The following is a 21,114-nucleotide window of genomic DNA, read 5'->3' as shown; positions in this document are numbered from 1 at the left end:
AGAACAGCTTCTTGGGCCAAATCATTGTGATGTTTGCACACAATGATATGTAAGCAGAGATAAACTATTCTAGCCTTTTGATACAATGTAGGAGAGAATGTGTTCAGCGGTTGAATGCTAAGACCTTCATAGTGGATCAACAAAGCCATGTCTGTCAGAGCAGTGACAACATTCAGGTGTGCTGAGGCCGATATGTCAATGGAACATATGTAGTTCACACTTCACTGTTCCCTTGCTTTTGTGTTGTTGGTAACTGATTCCTGTATGTTTCATTGCTTAACCACTAATGATTGAATTAATAAATGCTATTTGGTTCACAATCTCTGTGTTTTTGTTGAATTTTAGCAGAAAAGTGAAGGACTAGACACAAAAATACATTTTGATGACAACACTAGTTTACGGTACATCTCTAAGATCTAATGTGATATGCTGTTTGACATGATGCTAAAGTCAACAAGCTCAATGTCACCAGATACACATAGAGACATTGTCACAATGTTGCAGAGGTAGAACGTGAAAAGGCAAAAAGTTGAAGAATCCACAAAGTTTTGATTTTTTTTGCTCCCACAAAAGTATTTATTTCTACAAGGACCACATTATATACAGAGCTATTCCATAATGATATCATTATGAAACAGGTTTTCCAGTCTTATACATAATTGGTTACAACCCAAAGCAATTGTGTATTCATATTCAAAAGACACAGGTCACAACAATAATGTATGTGCTACTGCTGTCTTGGCCAGAACACTTGGCCAGGACACTCTTGTAAAGGCTTTTCCTGGTTAAATGCTTTTTAAATAAAATCAATTTAAAAAATAAATGGATTGCAAAGCAATACATCATATAATCGGCAGAGTCAGATGAAACCCAAAGTTAAAAGAAACCCATTTACATTTGTACATTAAAAAAAAGAACAGTAATATTCATAATTCAGAAAAGGATATGATGATGTCACTCCTTACTCTTCCCATTCAACATGTTGCCTCCTTTCATTCTGACTCATCCTCACAGAGGTGGGGCTGTTGGCGGAAATAGCTATCTGAAAGTGAGCATGAATCTGACCGGAAATGGCGGGTGTCTGTACCTAAATGAAAGATGTGAAAATTATTATCATAATTATTGGGCGAAAACACCAACAGATCCTCTTCAGCAGACTTCATTGAGGTATCCTATTATAAACAAGGTACGTAAGAACAAACATGCCAATTAATCATCGGCTAATAAACCGATAATAACATATTGGTTTAATAAGATCTTTATTTTGAAATTCTAAATCGGAAGCTGTCTTTGACTTTCGTTCGTGACGCGATGCTGGTCAACAACAGCTGCTTTGCCAGAAACCAAGTGGCTGTAAGTAACGTTAGTCGGCGATGTGACGTGCACGTCAACCAGCCCGTGTGAGGTTTAAAAGTTGTGTCCACCGCTCGTCCATGGTGTTGCTGTGAGCAGTGCTGCCGCGTCTGAAGAGGTGAGCTCGAGGGGTTACGAACTGCTAACTTGCTCGTGGCGCACTAACGTAAAGTTTAGCTCGAGCGCTGCAACGTGCAAGTTACTTCATCGGGGAGCTTTCCCACTGCGCGAGCTCGAAGACTAGCCCTCCCTCCCTCGCTAGCTTGCTAGCTTGCTAGCTCGCGCTGTGTTGTCCACCGAGGTGACAAACGTGACGTGAATGCAACACATTCCCGCACAGCATGTAAACATCTGTTTAGCGACACTCGGAGGTCGCCATTTGCAAGTTAGCTGCGTTTAATGGTTGCCAAAGGAGCAAACCTCAACTTGCGGTAATGTTAGCAAGCTAAGCTACCTCCTAAATTTTTTGAGAGCAAGCTTTCCGATGCGTTCTGCCCTCTAGTGTAGATAACATCAACAAGTACACACAGTACCGTGTAATACATGCCCTTCTTTCGGCTAAATGACAGGCGTCGTCAAAAAACACGTTTTTATTCATCATTTGCGGAGTAAAAGTTAATTTGACACATCACCAATAAATTCCTTATGTAATCTTACTGCATCTTAGAGAACACTTCTACATTGAAGTCTTGACAGTTGCCAACACGTGAGAGACGGCGGGTGCGGATCATCCCCTGACCGCGGCGGGCGAGTGGCCGCGTTCGGATCCCGTAGAGAAGCTGCCGAGCTGAGCGGCACCACGGTGTCGATCCGTCGGCAGCTGAGCTACGCCTCCCCTCGACCTGTTGCCAACCAGGGAGGGGCCACACATCCTGGGAAAACCTCCAGGCTGTGGAGGGAAAGTGTGCATGTGTTGTTGTCACTGCAGGCCAGCAGCCATAAATCTGTTTTGGGATGGTTATTGAGCAACCATGTCTTTTTAAAATGTTATGTCTTTTATTGACACATTGACAACACCTTTTTAAACCTTATTTAAAATCAGATATTTAGAAGGTAGACACCATATTTTTAGCATGAAGTTATTCCTAGGTAGGACACTTCTTATTTTTTAAATAAAACACATGATGACAGTTTTTAGAGGGTTGAAATTTAAACTGCATCTCAGTGTCTTTGCTTATAACTGAACAATTAGTGAATCTGAATAATTGCCCATATAGATCGGAAAGGACCATAATGATATTTACAACATTCAGAATGAATAACATAAACCGAGCAGTAGGTAGGGTTACTTTCAAAGTGTAAGATAACTCCATTACGGTTCTTCTTTTAAGATGGCAATTACTGCAGACCACGCGAGAACCAACTATCATTTGCCACTTTTCTTGGAAAAAAAAGAAAAGATTTCTGCTGTTTTGCAAATAAAAACAAAATCTTGAGCTTTATATTCTGACAACATAGCCACAATCTCCCAGGCACTAACCTATGAAACAAGACTGCACCTCTGGACCTCCCATAAGGGAGGTCTTGAATTGTCCTGTTGTGTTTCTAGTGTAGACTGCAAAGGACTTTCCGGGATACCGTGGAGCCTCAAGTTCCATCTGCGCTGCTGTCTTTCTGCCTCTTTGGTTTTCATTCCTACCTCCGACAGCCTCTGTGCGTTATTTTCAAACGTGGGTTTCACAGATCTAACGTCAGTTTTCGGAGTTTCGATCTCCACAAACGTGGATAAAGCCTCGATGCCTAAAGCGTTGTTGCTGATCATGCTCTCCAAATGATCCACTTGATCGTTGATCATGGCAGCAATGAGGTTTTGATGTGTGATATGCAAAATATGTAATACACTTATTTTAGACTTGTTGAGGGATACAAACTGAAAGCTCTAACAACAATGAATCTTTGCGTCTTCACTGGCCACCATCTTGCTTGCCGTGTAGCCAGGTTCTACTTAGTGTTTTTTTTTTTTTTTTATGTAATTAGGTTATGTCCACCTATAATGTTAGAATTTGTCCCATATATATATATATATATATATATATATATATATATATATATATATAATTTATAACAATCAGCTATATTATTATTTATTTTTTAGATATCACATCATGGCTACTTAATACATAAATAATTGAAATGTCAAATGAAAAGCATAATTCATGTCATGGTGTCACAGTCGTGCCATGAGGTGAACGAATCATACCAGCTGCTCCCTTTTCCGCCCACAAACTTACAAAAGACAGTAAAAGGTCAAGGCACCTCACAATTTAGTTTTTGACTTCTTTTTTTTTTTTTACAGAGAGACACAAAGGCGTTATAAAGGGATCGCTTTTGTTCAGTTTAAAAGGCTGACATCAGAGGTATTTTTTCTGAGATTGTTTCCACCAGAAGTTGTGGTCAATTGATTTTCTTATTCACATAATTTCACAAGAATCAAGCAGGCTGCTCTTACTCAAGATGAGCCTCAGCCATGTAGCATTTAGGGATAATAAAACACAAAATGCAGGTTCATATTTTTACGAGAAATATTAGTTTGTCAAGTGCAACATTTGATTTAATTGATTTATTGTGTTAAATAAAATTAATTCTTAAGTCTTTGTATGCAGGTAATCACTGAACGCATACAATAAACAACTATACAGTATATATACTCATAGTACCTCTACTGATAAGAAGCAGATAAACAACATGGATACAAGTTTAGCTTTTAATAGAATCCTATTATTGTTATTGCTATTATTTAACATGATTTTAATTATTCATATTTTAGGAATTGGGGCTGCACGGTGGTGTAGTGGCTAGCACTGTCGCCTCACAGCAAGAGGGCCGCGGGTTCGATTCCCGGTCGGAGCGGTCCTTCTGCGTGGAGTTTGCATGTTCTCCCCGTGGCAGCGTGGGTTCTCTCCGGGCTCTCCGGCTTCCTCCCACAGTCCAAAGACATGCTGCAGGTTAATTGATCTCTAAATGTCCCATAGGTGTGAATGTGAGAGTGAATGGTTGTATGTCCCTACATGTGCCCTCGATGGACTGGCAGCCTGTCCAGGGTGTCCCCTGCCTTCGCCCTATGTCAGCTGGGATAGGCTCCAGCGCCCCGCGACCCTAATGAGGATAAGCGGTATTGAAAATGGATGGATGGATATTTTAGGAATTATATAACTGCTAAACAAATATTTGTTATGTTATCCTTATCAAACGACTGTTAAACTGATCAAGTATTTTTTACAGTGCATTTACCACAGATGATATTGAATAAACAAGATCATTGCAATGAAGCAACAATATGGTCTTCAATGGTAATATGTGTCCTATATGTCATAGGTGTAACTGTGCAGTTGTGTTGTTAGAGATAAACTAGGGCAATAGTTTACACAAGTAACTTTTTTAAATATATATTTTAAATATTTACACCATATAACTTTTTTTATATCACTCAGCTGCTGCAATGTGCCAACAATGAAAACAATGTGAAAAACAAACATAGCCAACTTAAAGAAAAAGAAAAGTATTTCGGATATTTCTTTTATTATTGTAGCTGGTTGTACATTCATCCTTTTGTAAGAAGTGTATTTGTGTGCTTTTGTTCAAAACGGGAGGAATCATAACCTGCTTGGTGGACATAGCATAATTATATAAAAGGAATGATTTATATGATGCTGTATAATGGAACGTGATTGTTCAATAACTACCTGAAAACTCTCTGCTGGCCTATCGAGACAACAAACTACGCACACTTCTCTGCTCTGGGTTTCTTCAGCTCGGCAATTTCTCATCAGATGCTGAACGAGTCCCGCTCACTTCCTCCTTCCGCCCCTTCCTCACCTCCGTCCTGACCCCCTGTCTGACCCCTGTCTGACCCTTGTCTGACATCTGCCAGACATTTGCCTAGTGCAAGGAGAGGGACCCCGGCCTTGTTGGAGACTGTTGCTATCACTGAGGTGGACCAATGCGCTTCTCCGTTTGCAAAGCTAATTACTGCATTTGAGTTAATGGACAGATAACGGTAACTTAGTACGAAATGTGTTCAGTTTCTTGCATTTATTTAGCTGTTGCGCCTCCCAAAGTGATTAATGGGAACACATTCCTTCACAACGACTCCGGGGAGGAAGCAGAGTTAATAAGGTGCAATGGAGAGATGTAAATTCATCCATAAGGAGAGAGAGAAGAGGAGATAGGTGCTCAGTGTATCCTAAAACATCCCCCAGCAGCCTATAAGCCTATAGCAGCATATCAAGGGGCTGGACCAGGGCAAACCTGATTCAGCCCTAACTAAGCACTATTAAAGAGGAAAGTCTTAAGTCTATTCATGAATGAGGTGACTGTGTCTGCCTCCTGGACTGAAAGTGGAAGCTGGTTCCATAAAAGAGGAGCTTGATAACTGAAGGCTCTTGCTCCCATCCTACTTTTTAGGACTCTAGGAACCAGTAGCCCCGCATTTAGTGAGCGCAGCTCTCTAGTGGGGCAATATGGTACTACAAGCTCCTTAAGATATGATGGTGCATCACCAATCAAGGCTTTGTAGGTGAGGAGAAGAATTTTAAATGTGATTCTTGATTTTACAGGGAGCCAGTACAGAGCAGCTAATACAGGAGTAATGTGATCTCTTTTCTTAGTTTTTGTGAGTACACAAGCTGCAGCATTCTGGATCAACTGGAGGGACTTAAGAGACTTATTAGAGCAGCCTGATAATAAGGAGTTGCAGTAATCTAGTCTGGAAGTAACAAATGCGTGAACCAGCTTTATGTGCCTGATTTTTTAAATGTTACGTAGATGAAATAATGCAATCCTTGAGATTTGCTTAACGTGGGAGTTAAAGGACAAGTCCCGGTCAAAGATAACGCCTAGATTCTTTACAGTGGTGTTGGATGCCAGGGCAATGCCATCTACAGAAACCACATCACCAGATAATTGATCTCTGAGGTGTTCAGGGCCCAGTAAAATAACTTCAGTTTTGTCTGAGTTTAACATCAGGAAGTTGCAAGTCATCCATGTTTTTATGTCTTTAAGACATTCTTGAATTTTAGCGAGCTGGTTGGTCTCCTCTGGTTTGATCGATAGATATAATTGAGTATCATCTGCATAGCAATGAAAGTTTATGGAGTGTTTCCTGATAATGTTGCCCAAATGAAGCATATATAAGGTAAATAAAATTGGTTCAAGCACAGAACCTTGTGGAACTCCGTGATTAACGTTGAACCCTTCCTTCATCCTTTCTCCTGCCATCTGCCTGCCTCCACAGGAGCACCATGGCAATGTGGATCCAGGCCCAGCAGCTGCAGGGCGAGGCACTGCACCAGATGCAGGCGCTGTACGGCCAGCACTTCCCCATCGAGGTGCGACACTACCTGGCCCAGTGGATTGAATGCCAGCTCTGGTATGCCAACGACTTCGATCTGTAGTTGTATCCAATATTAATCCCTTTGGAGAGAAGCTACACATGGCTGTATTTCTTTCTAATATACATTCCTTCAAGGAACAGGTCATCAGGTGATAAGGTTTCAGGTTATAACTTCGGCAATACACCTAGGATTAACACTGTTAATATATGTACGTTATAATTCAAAGTGTCTCTTGTGATTTGGAAAAGAAAACTAATTAGTTGTTCATTTTAAAAGACCCGTCTTATTTTCTCTTTTCTATATAGGTATTTACTATTGTTCTTTAATGATAACGATGATAATGATTATCCAATTACTTGATGGAATAAACGATGAAATACTTGATTACTAAAATGATCGGTAGCTGCAGCTTTAATTTAAATGCAGTCTTACGTTTCGTGCAACAGTGCATGTAGAGCCAAGAATTACCTGCACAGATCCAATTGTTGGTACGCTACCGTGCACATGCCGGTGGTGTTTCGAGCCCTGAGCTGTACACATGCTGAACAAAGGGAAAGGAGAGGAACAAATATGGTTTAGATTTTTGGTTCAAGCTGTCTCTTTAACCCCCACTGCTTCACTTCTTTACTTGCTTACCTATATTACTTTGCCTGATGATGCTCTTATATATGCTCTTATATTTTATTCTTTTTATGATGGAATTTGTTGTATTTGTAAAAGCAATTTTAGGTAAACCCTTTCCCTGAATATGTTTGACTTGTCTTTTTGTAAAGCACTTTGTGACCTTTTTACAAAATGCGCTATATAAGCAAAGTTTATGATGATCTAACTTAATTTCATGCTTGATAGTCAAAGTTAATGAGGGATTTATGTCAATGATTTAGTCCTGAGCCAAAGTGGCCATCGACAGCTGGTCTCAGTGAGCTTAACATGGATTGGATGATTAAAAAATGTGATCCCACAGGGATTCGGTGGAGTTGGACAACCCATCGGAGGAAGCCAAAGCCAAGCGTCTGCTGGAAAACCTGGTGGCCGAACTCCAGAAGAAAGCCCAGCTACAGGGAGGAGAGGATGGCTTTCTGCTCAAGATCAAGCTAGGCCACTATGCCAACCAGCTCAAGGTACCGGCATGAGGGAGAACGGGCCTGCCCTAAAACCTCACTGGAACATGAAGAAGCTATAACACACGTAATGCCAAGCAGGTCTCACTTCTCAGCCGTAGTGGTACTCTTGTCAGCTCAGACAAGCGTGTCCTCTGGGATTCCTCCGTTGCCGTCACTCGTGGATTTTGGTACTTACCGCATCGCAAACATCCCGAAAAGAGTCGATGTATTGGTACAACTCTTGATCCATAAGGGTGCAAACATTTTTTTTAAATCACAAAGTTGTATCAGTAGATGGTATATATCTACTACTTTATACGAGTAGAAGATGACAATATGTGGTGGATCACTTTCTGTCACATGGGTTCTTCTGTACTGGCCCACAATTCACAGTTTGGGAACCTCTGCTTCGGGTAATATATGGGCACTAAGGAGTTACCACGATGAAGTTTATTTTCACACCGACGTTTAATAAGAGCAAGACGGAAGGACCGCTGACTCTAACATTAGCCAAATTGCTGGCATTGGTATTGGCTCTTATTAGTCGTGTGTGTGTGTGTGTGTGTGTGTGTGTGTGTGTGTGTGATTTCTGCAGAGCACTTATGACCGCTGTCCTTTGGAGCTGGTGCGCTGCATTAAACACATCCTGCACTCAGAGCAACGGCTTGTTCAAGAAGCTACAAATGTAAGCTTTCAAGGGTTTGTTGATGTGTCATCATTTGCAGGAATCCTGTGACCCCCCAGTGCACAGCATTCCCCGGGTTGTGGCTGGGTTTGGGATTAATAAGTCTGTAAAAGGATGGAGAAGTGCTGCTGGGCATTATCTACGACCAATAAATAACACACGTTAGAGTTCCAATGTTGGTGGAGGCAAACTGACGGGACAGTTTTATAAATGCTGTGTGTTTAGGCCAGCTCTGGGAGCGGGGTGCAGGCCATGGACAGCCTGTCGCAGCGCCACCAGCAGATCAACCAGTCCTTTGAAGAGCTCCGTCTGGCCACGCAGGAGACAGAGAATGAACTGAGGAAGCTGCAGCACAGCCAGGAGTACTTCATTATCCAGTACCAGGAGAACCTGCGCATCCAGGGTGAGGATGAACGATGCACATGCACACACTGGAGACGGAGCTGCTTTACCTCCAGTTGGGTGTTTTGCTTTGCTGCCCTGCCAGGAGGATTTGTTTTTTTTTGTGGTAACAGGTGTTTATAATGTCGTGTCTGTCTCCTGTTTCCTGCTTCTTGCTCCGGTAGCCCAGCTGAGCAGCCTGTCGTCACTGCCTCAAGCTGAGCGCACCCAGCGGGAGACAACCCTCCAGAGTAAGAGGACCACTGTGGAGGCCTGGCTCACCAGAGAGGCCAGCACATTACAGAAATACAGGCTTGTATGAAGACACACACATGCACACGCACACATTGCTATAACATAGCTGGCAAGTGAATTCAACATAGACACATACTGTATACACAAATGACGAGGGGATGGAAAGGTATCCACAGGGCTCCTGTCAATACCAATCTTTGAACAATATTAATGTCAAAACAGCTTAGCAGCCACATAAAAGATGTTAAGATATTTAGGCAGACCAGAGTTAAGATTATGGAAAGAGTTACAGAATGTAGGACCAGTTTCTGACGGGAAGCCAATGAGAAAGTTCCTTAAACCGGCTTTCTCTCTAATGGCCACCAGGGAACGACTGCTCTGGTTGTAAAAAGAAGCCTGATTGTAGAGAAGTCTATGATAGAAATGACCCCACTTGTCATGTTCTGATTCATTGTATCCATTGGGGAGTCTTCACGTCATTGATGTCTCAAAAATGTGGTGAATTAATTTCCTTCTTCATAAAACATTTGCAAAGTCCAAATGTTTTGAAACCTGCATTGTTTACTTCTCTATTAACTGGCTTTCGGTCTACTTCTTCACTGCCTTTATTGCTGCATTGCTTTGTTTCTCAGCACTTCACCGAGTGCGTGCATGTGCAACTTGCTTCTTTCTTCGCTGCTTTGCTATTAAAATGAACCCGTAACTGTGCTGCCAAGTGCAATTTGCATATATTTAAATTAGGTGATATATTTGGCGCAAAATTCCCAGTTTTGAGAAATGCCTCTAGTACTCGTCTGACTTTAATTTTTCTTTTACTTTCTTTACTTTTACTGCCTTTGTTCTGCTGCAAAGTAAAACCTTATACTTGGCCACATGGATGATTTCAATCAGGCACCAACAAATATCAAAATGCACTTGGCTGCAAAACTTGATGGCTGTGTTATCATAAGTGCAACATCTTCAGTGAATTGGACCATGAGACAAGGCAGATAGCATTTGCAAATAATGAATTCTTGGTGCGTCAGCAGCTGCAATCCTTTCTCTTTTGCCCCCGCGTGTCACAAATGCGATGGTTTCTCAGTATGTGGCTGGCTGTGTGTTTGCAGGACCTGTCGGAACAACACCAGAAAACCCTGGTCGTGCTGAGGAAGCAGCAGACTCTGATCCTGGATGAGGAACTCATCCAGTGGAAGAGGAGGCAGCAGCTGGCTGGCAACGGGGGTCCTCATGAGGGGGGACTGGATGTCCTGCAGTCCTGGTATATACTGCACTTCCAATCATTTTACCTGGCATATTATATTATAGGATGGAGCTTTACATACCTCTTTTCTGATGTTGAGTTTGGATTTTTTAACTTAAAAAATAATTACTATAGAAATCATCATAAACGTAAACGCACTTGTGTAGAGGAACGTAACCTCATGTTCTCCTCTACCCTTTTACTTCTACACTGTGGCGGTGTGTCCACTGTCCACCAGGTGTGAGAAGCTGGCTGACCTCATCTGGCAGAACCGGCAGCAGATCCGACGCTGTGAACATCTCACCCAGCAGCTGCCACTGCCAGGCCCCATGGAAGAGCTGCTGAGCAAACTGAATGCCGACATCACCGACATCATCTCTGCCCTGGTTACTAGGTGAGAACTAGACGCCGCTTCAGTTTAGTGGAGAGTTCGTGGGCTGGCAGATGGCACTGAAAAGCCAGGGTTCTGAAAAAGGAGAATCCAACCCTACACAGATGTGGGGACCCCCGGTTTGCATCTTTACTTTTTGCAGATGCTCTAGTTCACCTGGGTTTGACCTAGATTGGACTGGATTGCAGGGAAGAATTCAATTCAATTAAGTTTATTTTGTATAGCCCAATATCACAAATTACAAATTTGCCTCGGAGGGCTTTACAATCTGTACACATCCCTGTCCCAGGACCTCACATTGGATCAGGAAAAACTCCCAAGAAATAGAAAAAAAAACTTTCACAGGGAAAAAAGGGAATAAACCTTCAGGAGAGCAACAGAGGAGGATCCCTCTTCCCAGATGGACAGAAGCAATAGATGTCATGTGTACAGAATGAACAGTGTTACAGAGTTACATAAACACATTTAAATGAATATGACAATGTATGAATGGACCTCCACAATCCATGAAACAGAAGGAGGTAGAGAGGAGGGGGGGCGGGGCGCGTCAGCAGGGGCAAGTCAGGAGGCCGGCTCACCAGGCATCAGACACCTCCAGGTCCAATGGACCCTATGAGATATGAAGTCACAACGACTCCGGGGAGGAAGCAGAGTTAATAAGGTGCAATGGAGAGATGTAAATTCATCCATAAGGAGAGAGAGAAGAGGAGATAGGTGCTCAGTGTATCCTAAAACATCCCCCAGCAGCCTATAAGCCTATAGCAGCATATCAAGGGGCTCGACCAGGGCAAACCTGATTCAGCCCTAACTATAAGCACTATTAAAGAGGAAAGTCTTAAGTCTATTCTTAAATGAGTTGACTGTGTCTGCCTCCCGGACTGAAAGTGGAAGCTGGTTCCATAAAAGAGGAGCTTGATAACTGAAGGCTCTGGCTCCCATCCTACTTTTTAGGACTCTAGGAACCACAAGTAGCCCCGCATTTAGTGAGCGCAGCTCTCTAGTGGGGCAATATGGTACTACAAGCTCCTTAAGATATGATGGTGCATCACCAATCAAGGCTTTGTAGGTGAGGAGAAGAATTTTAAATGTGTTTCTTGTGCAGAGCAGCTAATACTGGAGTAATGTGATCTCTTTTCTTAGTTTTTGTGAGTACACAAGCTGCAGCATTCTGGATCAACTGGAGGGACTTAAGAGACTTATTAGAGCAGCCTGATAATAAGGAGTTGCAGTAATCTAGTCTGGAAGTAACAAACGCGTGAACCAGCTTTTCTGCATCTTTTTGAGACAAGACGTGCCTGATTTTTTAAATGTTACGTAGATGAAAAAATGCAATCCTTGAGATTTGCTTCACGTGGGAGTTAAAGGACAAGTCCCGGTCAAAGATAACTAGAGATTCTTTACAGTGGTGTTGGATGCCAGGGCAATGCCATCTACAGAAACCACATCACCAGATAATTGATCTCTGAGGTGTTCAGGGCCCAGTAAAATAACTTCAGTTTTGTCTGAGTTTAACATCAGGAAGTTGCAGAGCATCCATGTTTTTATGTCTTTAAGACATTCTTGAATTTTAGCGAGCTGGTTGGTCTCCTCTGGTTTGATCGATAGATATAATTGAGTATCATCTGCATAGCAATGAAAGTTTATGGAGTGTTTCCTGATAATGTTGCCCAAATGAAGCATATATAAGGTAAATAAAATTAGTCCAAGCACAGAATCTTGTGGAACTCCGTGATTAACGTTGGTGGTCATTGAGGCTTCATCGTTTACAAATACAAATTAAGATCGATCTGATAAATAGGATTTAAACCAACTTAGTGCGATACCTGAAATGCCAATCGACTGATCCAGTCTCTGCAATAGGATGTCATGATCAATGGTGTTGAACGCAGCACTAAGGTCTAATAATACCAGTACGGAGATGAGTCCTTTATCTGATGCAATTATGAGGTCATTTGTATTTTTCACCAGTGCTGTCTCTGTGCTGTTTTCTAAATCATGACTGAAACTCAAATAAACTATTCTGATGTAGAAAGTCGCACAACTGATTTGCGACTACTTTCTCAAGGATCTTAGAGAGGAAGGGAAGGTTAGAGATTGGTCTGTAGTTAGCCAACACCTCTGGATTAAGAGTGGGCTTTTTCAGGAGAGGTTTAATTACAGCTACTTTGAAGGAATGTGGTATATGGCCTGTTAGCAAAGACACATTGACAATATTTAAACAGAGAGGTGCCAATTAAAGGCAAAACGTCTTTAAGCAGCCTCATCAGGATGGGGTCCAAGAGACAGGTAGACGGTTTAGAAGTAGTAGTTTTACTCCTACATGGAAACTTTAGAGGTTGGTGCTTTGTGGATTTGGAGACAGCTCATAAGAGAAAATGTTGACCAGCCCATCCTGTCATTGTCCCTTCCCTCCACCCCCTTCTCTTCAGTACCTTCATCATTGAAAAGCAGCCACCCCAGGTGTTGAAGACCCAGACCAAGTTTGCAGCCACGGTGCGCCTCCTGGTGGGCGGGAAGCTCAACGTCCACATGAATCCACCTCAGGTCAAGGCTGTCATTGTTAGCGAGCAGCAGGCCAAAGCTCTGCTGAAGAATGAGAGCACACACAGGTGATAACGATGAATGCTGGTCAAATAATGGGTGATTTAAAACAGGTACTCTGTTGGTTTGGAAAGACAATTAATTAATTAAGTAGCAGTTACCAAACAAATATACATATTTCCATGGTGGTTTAGTTATCATGTGATCATGTTGAAATCCTTGTGTTGTAGATTTGTCCAGCTATGTGTCTAAGAATGTGTCTGACTGCTTTATTTTCCTTGGTAGTGAAAGCAGTGGAGATATCCTGAACAACAACTGTGTAATGGAGTATCAGCAGGCCACTGGCACCCTTAGTGCACACTTTAGAAACATGGTAAGAGTAATACATTACTGGTGATTGTATTCTCATTCTACCAACGCAACAAATTCCGTTCTCAAATGTCACAATTGAAAGTTTCTTACTTTTTGAAATCCACATAGTGTTCACATCACATGAATTCAATTCAGTTCAATTCAGTTTATTTTGTATAGCCCAATATCACAAATTACAAATTTGCCTCAGAGGGCTTTACAATCTGTACACATACGACATCCCTGACCTTTGACCTCACATCGAATCAGGAAAAACTCCCCAAAAATAACCTTTGACAGGGAAAAAAGGGAAGAAACCTTCAGGAGAGCAACAGAGGAGGATCCCTCTCCCCGGATGGACAGAAGCAATAGATGTCATGTGTACAGAATGAACAGCATTACAGAGTTAGATAAACACATTACATGAATATGACAATGTATGAATGGAACTCCAATTCATGAAACAGAAGGAGGTAGAGAGGAGGGGGGGCGGGGCGCATCAGCAGGGCCAACGCGGGAGGCCGGCTCACCAGGCATCAGACACCTCCAGGTCCAATGGACCCTATGAGACGTGAAGTCACAAAGACTCCGGGGAGGAAGCAGAGTTAATAAGGTGCAATGGAGAGATGTAAATTCATCCATAAGTAGAGATAGAAGAGAAGATAGGTGCTCAGTGTATCCTAAAACATCCCCCAGCAGCCTATAAGCCTATTGCAGCATATCAAGGGGCTGGACCAGGGTAAACCTGATTCACCTGATGAATAGATCCACCAAAAGGTTGAGTTGTTATTCAAACCAAACTATGTTTCAACTGCATGTCAAATAAATTCAAGCACACAAGGCCAACCTGTCTCCTGAGTTACCCTTTCACCGGTTGCTGTCAGGCAAAGCAGCCTTTAAAAGACGCTTTTCTCCGGCCGTGCCTCGTGTAGAATATATAAAGTGAGAGAATAAATTATAAAGTATGTGTGAGTGAGTGAGGCCTGACCTATCTTATTCCTCTCAGCTTGTCCACGGATTGAAAACGCACTGTCTGTGTTAATTGTTATTAAGGAATCTGTCTCTAATCTCCGCTTGTGTCTTCATTCAGTCACTGAAGAGGATCAAGCGGTCGGACCGTCGAGGTGCAGAGTCGGTGACGGAGGAGAAGTTTACAGTTCTGTTTGAATCGCAGTTCAGTGTCGGGGGCAACGAGCTGGTCTTCCATGTCAAAGTAATCTGATGGACATTTGATCTTTTTAAACATCTAAACTGGGTGTCTTGCTTGTTATTGACTGGTCCGCTGTGCTCCTTGGCCATCGGCTACTCATCTCAACTGTCTCTGCCTCCTTTGGAAGACTCAAGATAAATGTCTACGATATATTACATTGGATGTGTGTTAATAATTGATCTGTCCCTCGTCTGTGACCTGCAGACCTTATCTCTGCCTGTGGTAGTGATCGTCCACGGCAGTCAGGACAACAATGCCACAGCCACGGTCCTGTGGGACAATGCCTTTTCTGAGCCGGTGAGTTTCCCCATAATGGCATTCTTTTTTTATATTTGACCATGTCAGGTGGAGACTGCACCAAGTAATAGTTCCCCATAATCTCACACAAACGGTGTCTTGAAAATGGGCAGTTGAAGGTCTTGAGTCATAGCTGCATTTTTGTGTTTTTGTGAAATCTTAGTCAGTTACCAATTCAGAGTATGTGAATATGAGTATATGAGTCCTAATGGGCAGGTGGCATCTTGCACAGTAGCTTGCTGACATGTAGTGTTAAAGCGCTTTGAGTGGTTGGAAGACTAGAAAAGCTCGATCCAAGCACAAGACCATTTATTATTTACCGTTTACCATCCTCAGGGCAGGGTGCCGTTCACCGTGCCAGACAAGGTGCTGTGGCCCCAGCTGTGTGACACCCTTGATATGAAATACAAGGCAGAGATGCACAGTGGACGTGGCCTGTCGGAGGACAACATGGTCTTCCTGGCACAGAAAGCTTTCACAAGCAGCAGCAACAACCCAGAGGACTCCCGCAACATGACCATATCCTGGGCCCAGTTCAACCGGGTGAGGCCAGCTGCTTTCCACAGCTCAACAACTGCATGTATAATTCGGGATGATACTAATCATGGAATTACAACATTATAAGGGATACTCTCCTAAAAACATGATTCTACAAATGTAATCATCAAAGCATATCTTATGTGTATATCTTTATTTTTTAAACAGCCAAACTGGGATTTACATAACACTGAAAATAATTGACTTGTTTAAAGAAAGCGAAAGCTAAAGAAGTCGTACTGTACAAGAGACACATGGACCGTCTGCAGCGTCAGAGTCTGTCGCCTATGTTTGTTTCAGCCGAAATAGCCAGTGAAAATGATCTGATGAGGGCCGGCGGTAGCAGGCGGGCGGTGTGAACACATGCACACGCACAGGAAAAGCAGCCAGACTGGCTTCTTGTGTGCATGGAAACCTACTGAAGGAGTACGCTTCATTTTTACAGGAGAGCTTACCGGGACGAAACTTCACCTTCTGGCAATGGTTTGATGGAGTTGTGGAGCTCATGAAGAAACATCTCAAGCCTCACTGGAATGATGGGTAATGATTTTTTTTTGCAAGAAACTGTTGTCATTTACGCTTAAGAGAATTGACTTTGTGTTTCACCCAAATGGACCCAATTTATGACAACAAAATGCTGTTACCTTCTCTTTTGTAAATACCCATTGTAATGCGGGGATGTTCGTCAGCTTCAAGGAATGTACACTGAACAAAAATACTTTTGTTTTTGCTCCCATATTTTACAGGCTCACACAAATATTATTGTTCTTTCAGTGACACTCGTGCTTTTGTCAGCTTTGAAGAATGGGCTTTTGTCATTAGAAGCACAACTTAGTGTGAGTTTGTGTGTTCTCTAGGGCCATCCTAGGCTTCGTTAACAAGCAGCAAGCACAAGATATGCTGATGTCCAAACCCAACGGCACCTTCCTGCTGAGATTCAGCGACTCCGAGATCGGAGGCATCACCATCGCCTGGGTGGCTGAGAACCCCAACAAGCCAGGTACCAAACAGCTGGGCTTTCAAGGCCCCTGTTACACCCAGTGGGAGTTTTATCTTTCATTCAAATAACAGACAACTATTAACTGCACTGTTGACATGTTTTATTTATTTATTTATTTTTGTTACTCTAACTATCGGTCCTTAATTCCACTTATGTGCTTTTATGTTCAATCATGCGTGACAAACGTTGTATATGTTAATCTCTGCAACAGTGTCATGTTAACCTGTGGTCTTTGGCTAGGTGAAAGGCTGGTCTGGAATCTGTTGCCCTATACAACCAAGGACTTCTCCATTCGTTCCCTGGCTGACCGCATCAGTGACCTGAACCACCTTCTGTTTCTCTACCCCGACCGGCCCAAAGACGAGGTCTTCTCCAAGTACTACACCCCTCTGCTCTGTAAGTATCAGCCTCACAGATTCGTGTTCACGTCAACACGTCAGCCAATAAGATCAATGAAATGAAGAAGCTTTTTTTGTGTAAATGTGTAACATTTCACATATTCATACAGTATATGTTCACGTATGCATGTCAGCTTCTTGAGTCGTGTGTTGCAGAGGCGACATGTTGCAGTTGTGTCTTACAACACAGACTAGATGTAGTGCCTTGCGTTACTTTTCTCTGGTTATAAGCTATGGAATGAAACTTCTTACCGCAAATTAGGTTTTCATATTATTAGTCGATTTCACACTTCTGGGGTTACAGGTGAAAGAACAAGACTGCTTTACACATGCACACAGTCGGCGATTTCTTTTCAGCTGTCCTTCCTTCATTTGTCTGAGGCCGTCGTTTTCTCGTTACTGCCACTTTGGATTGAATCCAATAAACCAAACGCACACGAACCATTGATGTGTTATTGACAAGCCCTCGTGGGCAGCTCTACTTCCTGGTCCTCATGTTGGACCGAGGACAGACTGGACTCTACAGGAACTTACTGTTGTCTCTACAGGGACAAGTGGTGTTACAGGTCGGGGCGGGGCTAGCTGGTTACACTGGATATCTCTGCTACACGATACGTAGAGATGTGTTGACGTAACACAGCAACCTTCACATTCTGTTCTGATCATTGCACCTTTACTGTATTCTCATATCATTAACTGGTGTCTTTAAAAGCCTAAGCTGGTGGAGTAAGCTCAGTAAGTGGATGGCACTGTTAAGTTGAAATAACAATGGCGTTTTTAAGCCAGTGTCTCTCTCTTGCAGCAAAAGCCGTGGACGGATATGTGAAACCACAGATCAAACAAGTTGTGCCAGAGTAAGTTATTTATTTATTTTCTCTTCTCAATCACTTCAAACAGACGCGACTGAACAAGTAGCAAGTTTGATGAGGATTTGGTATTTGAATCCCAAAAAGACGAAGCAGCATCTCGGTCGAGGCAGAGCATTCAGAAAGTAGTCAGACCCCGGTCATGTTGCATGTACCAAAGAATACAAAAATGACGCTGCTGCAGGTTGAAGGTTCCCAAGAGCGACCCCTATAGTTGGATAGTGAAACATCCAACTATAGTGACAGCACCTAAAGGACTCTGACTGTGAGAGGAAACCAGGGACTGATGTTCCTATTAATGCATGTGCAAATACGTACCGTTTTGGCTTTGTCATCATAATGTAGCTTGATATGGGGAAGAATTAATGGAAAGTATGCACTGTATACATGACATTTGAATTTGTGTTTTTATGATTTCATATATTGTTAAAAGATAAAGGCATGGGGGGCAATTAACAGCAGCTGATTGTGATGCTATGAGCTCAAGACAATACCGTCACACGGTTAACATCGGCTACTAATTTGGGATCTTGACACTTCTGTAGCTTCTGAATTTAGATATATTTAGTTTGTAATCAGTTTAATCCATACTTTAGAATTGTAGGACCCGTAAGAGTCAACTGGTAAGATGGTGTGACGCATACAGGAAAAGGTGTTAGTGTTACCTGTATCAAAGGCGGCCCAATCTCCTTATTATAAGACATGGTCAGTTGGCAGCTAGTGGTGTAATAAGGTGTGGCACATGTCTCTGGCAGATTCACCACCCCGAACCCTGAACCCAGTGGAGGAACTTCTACATTCATGGACCACACGGCTTCTCCCTCCGTGAGCCTCCCAAACAACTTTGGCGTCTACCCTTCTATGTGAGCACACTCCTTTTACATCTATGTACTCGGGATAAGACCCTGATTATAATATTGATGCACTTTTGCTTATTTGTTGTGTTACAGTAGTGCTGCTGCTACTTAATAATTTATTTTTGGTGATAATACATGTAACAAATGACAATGTAAAGATCCGCTAAGCACCGCTCCTAATAAATGATAATATTGCTCCGTAACTGCTGATGTGTGAATAAGCAGCTGTCTGTCAACAAGTACACCATCCCTTTCAGTAAACACACGGTGAGCTGCTAATATGACTAATGTTGGTTTGAGGTCGTTTTTTGTGTTATTTTGAATGTAGCTGATAGTAGTGAAGTAGGTCGTAGAACATCAAACAATCATAAAACAATGTGTGTATATATATATATATATATATATATATATATATATGTCCCGTCAGGAGTGACACCATTTTGGACGCAGATGGAGACTTTGACCTGGAGGACACGATGGACGTGGCCCGCCATGTGGAGGAGCTGCTCCGCAGGCCTATGGCCAACCAGTGGAGCAGCCAGCAGTCCTGAACCTGCCGAACACCTTCAGGTCTCCTCCATCCTATCCAACAGAAACACCCAGAAACTGCAACTTTAATGCTGAAAAAATGTAATCTCTTCTCTATTAGTGGGAATCATTTTTATTAGTATCTAGTAAATCCAGAAAATTTCTTCTGAATTCAAGTGAGACTATGTAACTTTTGTGAGCCTGTGTGACCACAGGTGGTATTTACAAGATAATAGCAAGTTCAATTTGTCTTAATTTCCCAAGATTGTCTTGAGTCAGTGGCCAGCTAAGCTACTGACTCATCAGGGAAGCTGACTTAGTGGGTGGACTGGGACAACGATGTTGCATTGAAGCTGTTGCTCTGTCAGTAGTTTAGCTGTGGCTTAAACCCTAAATCAGGATTAAACCTGTGTTGTTGTTTGGTCTAAACCCAGCTGCTGTGTCCTATGGAGGCTCAACTTAAACCTGGTTTAACAGAAACTTTTTTGACCACCAGCAGTACTTGTGTTTTAATAAATGGGACCCCAATGCACAGTTCTGTTCATGTTGTAGCGCTTTGAAACTGATCATAGAAATGCACTGGCAAAGGTGGGACAGAAGAAGAGTGCTGCCGTGCCAGCAACTCAACATGCAGGTTACCGATGCACGTTAAACATGTTATGAGGAAATGCATTCAACACATTAGTTGGGTCTCGGTTATGCACACAGCGTTTCGTTGAGTAACCCTGAACGTAGAGAGAAAATTTGTTTACGTTTCTAATAAAAATACACTGATACATTATTTTGTGACAATCAAAACTTTCACAAAACACTGGAGACCGTTTCAGTGGTGCGCAAGAAATAAACTGAGCTGAACTGTAAAATAACTCGTCGAAGCAGCGTTATGCTGAGAGAATCTTAATCAACGTCACATCAGCCGGGTGCAGCTGAGCACACAGCTGGGTTTTAAACACGCAGCAAGTTCTGGTTGAGCTGAACCCGTTTTAAGCTAAGCTAGTCAGGTCAGTCTAGCTAGGTGACACGGCAGCAGCTTTAAGTCAAACCGTGTGTGTGTGTGTGTGTGTGTGTGTGTGTGTGTGTGTGTGTGTGTGTGTGTGTGTGTGTGTGTGTGTGTGTGTGTGTGTGTGTGTGTGTGTGTGTGTGTGTGTGTGTGTGTGTGTGTGTGTGTGTGTGTGTGTGTGTGTGTGTGTGTGTGTGTGTGTGTGTGTGTGTGTGTGTGTGTGTGTGTGTGTGTGTGTGTGTGTGTGGTGTGTGTGTGTGTGTGTGTGTGTGTGTGTGTGTGTGTGTGTGTGTGTGTGTGTGTGTGTGTGTGTGTGTGTGTGTGTGTGTGTGTGTGTGTGTGTGTGTGTGTGTGTGTGTGTGTGTGTGTGTGTGTGTGTGTGTGTGTGTGTGTGTGTGTGTGTGTGAAAGGTTACATAGTCTGGTTTCAAGAATTTCAGGAATTCTAAATCTGTCACCACGGTTTGGTTCTTTTTTGTATATTTTAAATATTTTATATTGCAGCCTTTCTCAGATGTTCTGGTACTACAGTGCCTTAAAGCAACATGTTCAAATGGTCATAGTTTGGTCTCATGAAGTCAATAAGTTCCAATTTATTTCACTCTTTCACAGTCTGTTTATTTTAATTTTTTTTATTCTTGTCAGATTGAATTTTTAATACAAATGTTGGTTTATTATAATAATTTTAACTGATATTCTGTCATTTATTTTTTACCTTTCAACATATCCTAATATCCATGAGAACATGAACTCTTTGGGGTTTACCAGCCTAATCAAATCAAACTTCAG

General features: G+C 42.4%; 1 protein-coding gene across 4 annotated transcripts; it reads left to right on the top strand.

The window, feature by feature from the left end:
* The first annotated feature begins 1,066 nt into the window (after positions 1-1,066).
* LOC117748445 (signal transducer and activator of transcription 5B-like) lies at positions 1,067-21,008 on the top strand. Of its 4 annotated transcripts, none has more exons than XM_034558212.1 (19): positions 1,067-1,186; positions 6,587-6,721; positions 7,651-7,807; positions 8,385-8,474; positions 8,700-8,877; positions 9,041-9,171; positions 10,217-10,368; positions 10,589-10,744; positions 13,171-13,350; positions 13,568-13,655; positions 14,724-14,846; positions 15,048-15,140; positions 15,477-15,683; positions 16,123-16,217; positions 16,535-16,677; positions 16,918-17,073; positions 17,878-17,929; positions 18,697-18,804; positions 19,226-19,864. In XM_034558212.1, exons 2-19 carry the CDS (start codon positions 6,594-6,596, stop codon positions 19,347-19,349), a joined length of 2,361 nt encoding a protein of 786 aa, XP_034414103.1. In that variant the 5' UTR covers positions 1,067-1,186; positions 6,587-6,593; the 3' UTR covers positions 19,350-19,864. The 4 variants fall into 4 exon arrangements, with proteins under 4 accessions (XP_034414103.1, XP_034414102.1, XP_034414101.1 ...); XM_034558211.1 differs by lacking the exon at positions 1,067-1,186 and adding an exon at positions 1,259-1,353; XM_034558210.1 differs by lacking the exon at positions 1,067-1,186 and adding an exon at positions 1,292-1,471 and having other exon boundaries at positions 19,226-21,008.
* The last annotated feature ends 106 nt before the right edge of the window (positions 21,009-21,114 follow it).

The sequence above is a fragment of the Cyclopterus lumpus genome, chromosome 19 (assembly GCF_009769545.1).
Source record: "Cyclopterus lumpus isolate fCycLum1 chromosome 19, fCycLum1.pri, whole genome shotgun sequence".
Taxonomy (NCBI): domain Eukaryota; kingdom Metazoa; phylum Chordata; class Actinopteri; order Perciformes; family Cyclopteridae; genus Cyclopterus; species Cyclopterus lumpus.
Note: the sequence above shows the minus strand (reverse complement) of the source record. Positions and strands in the feature narration are given on the sequence as shown.